This window comes from Sciurus vulgaris, assembly GCF_902686455.1.
Source record: "Sciurus vulgaris genome assembly, chromosome: 11".
NCBI lineage: Eukaryota > Metazoa > Chordata > Mammalia > Rodentia > Sciuridae > Sciurus > Sciurus vulgaris.
The window spans coordinates 67,662,018-67,665,890 of record NC_136472.1 but is presented as its reverse complement, the minus strand read 5'-3'; the positions used below and the strand labels follow the sequence as shown (position 1 = coordinate 67,665,890).

The 3,873-nt window shown below is 40.4% G+C and overlaps 1 protein-coding gene across 1 annotated transcript; it reads right to left on the bottom strand.

Moving 5' to 3' along the window:
• Positions 1-2,298: 2,298 nt before the first annotated feature.
• On the bottom strand, positions 2,299-3,243 carry LOC306640485 (olfactory receptor 51I1; the record flags this gene model as incomplete). The annotated part of the gene is made up of 1 exon (XM_079104768.1): positions 2,299-3,243. The coding sequence occupies one exon, from the start codon at positions 3,241-3,243 to the stop codon at positions 2,299-2,301; it is 945 nt and encodes a 314-aa protein (XP_078960894.1).
• Positions 3,244-3,873: the final 630 nt, after the last annotated feature.

Sequence of the window (3,873 nt, the reverse complement as noted above, 5' to 3'; positions counted from 1 at the left end):
ACTCCTATCTCATCTCCCCCATGTTCTGCAAATTCAGGGTCTCTTCTATGATAGACATTCCAAAACCAACAAAGGAACATGGAGTTCAAAGTCACAGACCTAGGTTTAAGTCCTGGCTTTGCTTTAGGGCTTTAGGAGATTCACATTCCACCAATTTGAACTAGGAACCTGATTTGTAAAGTATATATGTCTATGTACAGGAGATAGAAATTCAAATAAGAAAGTAATAGGCTTATTTGTCTGTAATTAAATGTAGCACACCTCATAATTATTCTTATCATAACTTCTACTGTAGGTCTCAATTTCAGATCCCCCAAATATGTTCTTTTCCTCAATATCTGTTATTCCCATTAAATATTAAATTTAACTTTTTTTAATTTCAATTTTGCATAGAGTGAGGGTATGTTGAGAAAAAAAATAGGAAATTTCTCACTCTATTATATCAAGTGGTAGAATGTGTGTGGAGAGGCAAACAGAAGGTGAGCATAAAGAGCTTTCCTTTCTCCATGTGGTGCTCTGAAGTATCAGAACAACTTGAGAAAAACTCTTTCTACCTTTCATTATTGTTAAAGGGTTGGTCAAGTTGTAAATAATGAGTTGAAATGCAGGAGAAGGTAAGTTTAGGAAAATTCAGACAACAGCTTTGTAAGTAAGGTGCAGACTCATGGAGAAAGAAGAAGAGTTCACTGGTGTCTCAGATTGGGCATAAATATCCAGCAAGGAAAGGCAGTTTCGGAAGCCATGGAGGGAAATGACTCCACATGTCATAAGGAAGAGCAAGCACTAGTCTGGATCCAACTCTTTTATTCAGTTAGTCATTTGGTTATTCCCTTAATTCATTTTCTCTCTTTAGTTTCTATTTGCCTAGGTGGCAGCCCTAAAATCAGAGTTTGTCTGAAGTTTGATTCCTCATAGGTTGGGATGTCAGGGGTGAGAACTGAGAGGAAAGGGAGTCACATCATGGGGCAGTGACTGTTTATCAAAAGTTTATCTGAAATTGTTTATGTGTTCCTCTTGCGTTGCCTCATGGTGATAGTAGGACAGTAAGTCTGCATTTCTATTCACCACCGATATTATGCATTTTGTTTTAAAGCACTAGGATTCCCCCGATTTTAAGTCATTCACAAGTTAACTTTGACAATCTCTCAAGTCCTCTCTCCCCAGGTTTCTCAGTGAAAGACCTCTCCATTGTCTAGTCAAAACCAGTTGCAGCTTTCCCAAATATTCTAGACCAGTATTCTAGGTTAAAAGTACCAGAATAAGTTAGAGAACTTATTAAAACTCAAACTGCTATGTCCACTGTCCAGAATTTCTGATTCAGGAGATCTGAGAACAAGTCTCAGAATTTGCATGTCTGACAAGCTCCCAAGAAATGCCAATGATGCCGCTCTAGAAGTTGTACACTGAGAATCACCTTTTCAAATTTTTGTTACTCATGTGTCTTTTTACTCTTACTGCACAGCTGATGTACAACAATCTAATAGCTGAGAGGCGTTAGAAAGGAAAACACTATGCTTCAAAAATTTTAGTAACCCAAGGCTCTTATTAAATGCATTTAGTCAGTAGGTGGAGTATGGGGCTTAAGATTCTGTTTCTCTAACAAGTACCAGATATACCAATGCTATTTCTCATTGGACAATCCTTTGAGAATTAAGGTTCTTTCTCCTGTGTTAATACTTCCTCTCAGGTGATTATATCTGTCCCTTTACCTACTATCTTGAACCATACTTTCTAAACACTCTCATCCTTCACAAGCAACTTCATAATACTCAAAATAGCCCGCTGATATTTCCACAAGTGAATGGCAACTCTCCATGTCCCACAACCTCTGTCTTTAATTTTTATTATCTCCCTCATTCTCAGTGGTAGTAGAATTATTTGTATTCAAGTCTATTTGCCCTGAAGGACTTCCATTACTCCCATATATGCAAAAAATAAAAATACATCTCAGGGCATTTTTTACTCTTTTTTAATTTTTTAATTTATTTGTTCTAATTAGTTGTACATGACAGTAGAGTGTTACTCCTTTTTATGCTTTTCTTTTGACATGTGTATCTGTTTGTTTAATAATATGCTATACTCACTATTGTAACATCCTTAGCATCAGTTCAAGGATTTTCAAAGTGAATTTTCAATAAATACATTCATCAATTTATTGTGTTAGACATTCATTTATTCATTCTAAATGCACAAACTTCCCAGAGCCTGGGTCATCTTCCTCCTTCTTTCAACATTCAGGTTGGCAGACATGTCATAGTCCTTTCTCCCAAGGAGTTCTCTTAGGATCCTCAGCTTTCCTCAGGCCTGGGACTTATGAAAGGCCTTGAGGATCCCTCTACGAATCTCCTTGGTCTTCACACTATAGATGATGGGGTTGAGCATGGGAGGAACAAACAGGTAGACATTGGACATCATAACATGAACAACAGGTGGGGCACTTTTCCAGAAACGGTGGATCATGGAGACTGCAATTATGGGTACATAAAAGGCCAGCACTGCACAGATGTGTGACATGCAGGTGTTGAGTGCTTTCAGCCGCTGTTCTTGAGATGCAATAGCCAATACAGCTCTCAAGATCAATGCATAGGAGAGAAGGATGAAAACTGAGTCCACACCATAGGTGAAAATGACCACAAAGAGTCCATAGATGTTGTTAACATGGATGTCCCCACATGCCACCTTCATAAGATCTGGATGGAGGCAGTATGAGTGATGCAAAATATTGCCCTTGCAGAAGGGTAGTCGTTTCACCAGAAAGGGGAAAGGGAACAGAGTCGTGAAACTCTTAGTTAGGATGCCCAGGCCCATTGCCAAGATGCGGCTTGTGGTCAACACAGTGGCATAACGTAGTGGATCACAAATAGCCACAAAGCGATCAAAGCTCATGGCCAACAATATGCCCGATTCCATGAAAGAGAAAGTGTGAATGAAGAACATCTGGACAAGGCAGGCATCAAAGCCAACATGGCGGTAGTTGAAGCAGAAGGTAGCAAGCACAGTGGGAAGAGTGGAAAGGGACACTCCCAGATCATTGAGAGAGAGCATGGAGAGGAAGTAGTACATGGGCTGGTGTAGAACAGGCTCCCGAACCACCAGAGCAAGGATACTCAGGTTGCCGACGATGGAGATCAAGTAGAGGACACAGAAAATCAGGGCAACCCAGGCTTGACCTGTCTGCATCCCAGGAATGCCTGTCAGTTGAAGTGTAGCTGGCTGGAAGGGAGTGCCATTGAGGCCCAGCATGGCAGGCAGGTAGGAGAATGCAGTGGGGAAACGGGCCAAGAGGGTGTCAGGGAGTTCTTCACTTTCCTTCTTTCAGATGTCCTGTCTCCGACACAAAAGTCAAGAGGTTGAAAATGTGTATCTATGTTCCTGCCTCCTCCACATCAGATTCTGAGTTCTGTAAGAAAGAAACTGAATTGTATATGTTTCTGTACCACCAGGGCACAGTATGCCATCTAGGCCTTAGTGGAAACTCCATGAGGATTTGATGATCAAATGAGTGCTCGTAACATGGCAAAACAACCAGGTAGGAGGCGGCATGAAAAAAGTCCTCTAACCTTAAACTGTAATATCTCTTCCCTTTCCCCTCTACCCAGAAGTCACATTCTAGAATTTGGGGAAAATAGAAATTAAGATAGACCGTGAAGAAGAAACATTGCTCATGCTTTGGAAACTCTTCAGTAGATGGCACAGACAATCTACAGTCATAAAATTACAGCATCAACCGCCTTTACCCTCACTTCACCTCAGCCTTCCAATTCCTTGGCCACACCTAAACTGGTCATTATCAAAATCTGTTCTCTGAAACCATAAATTTTGATTTTTCTCATTGTGATCATAGACTTCTATCTTACAGTTCTCTTACCTTCT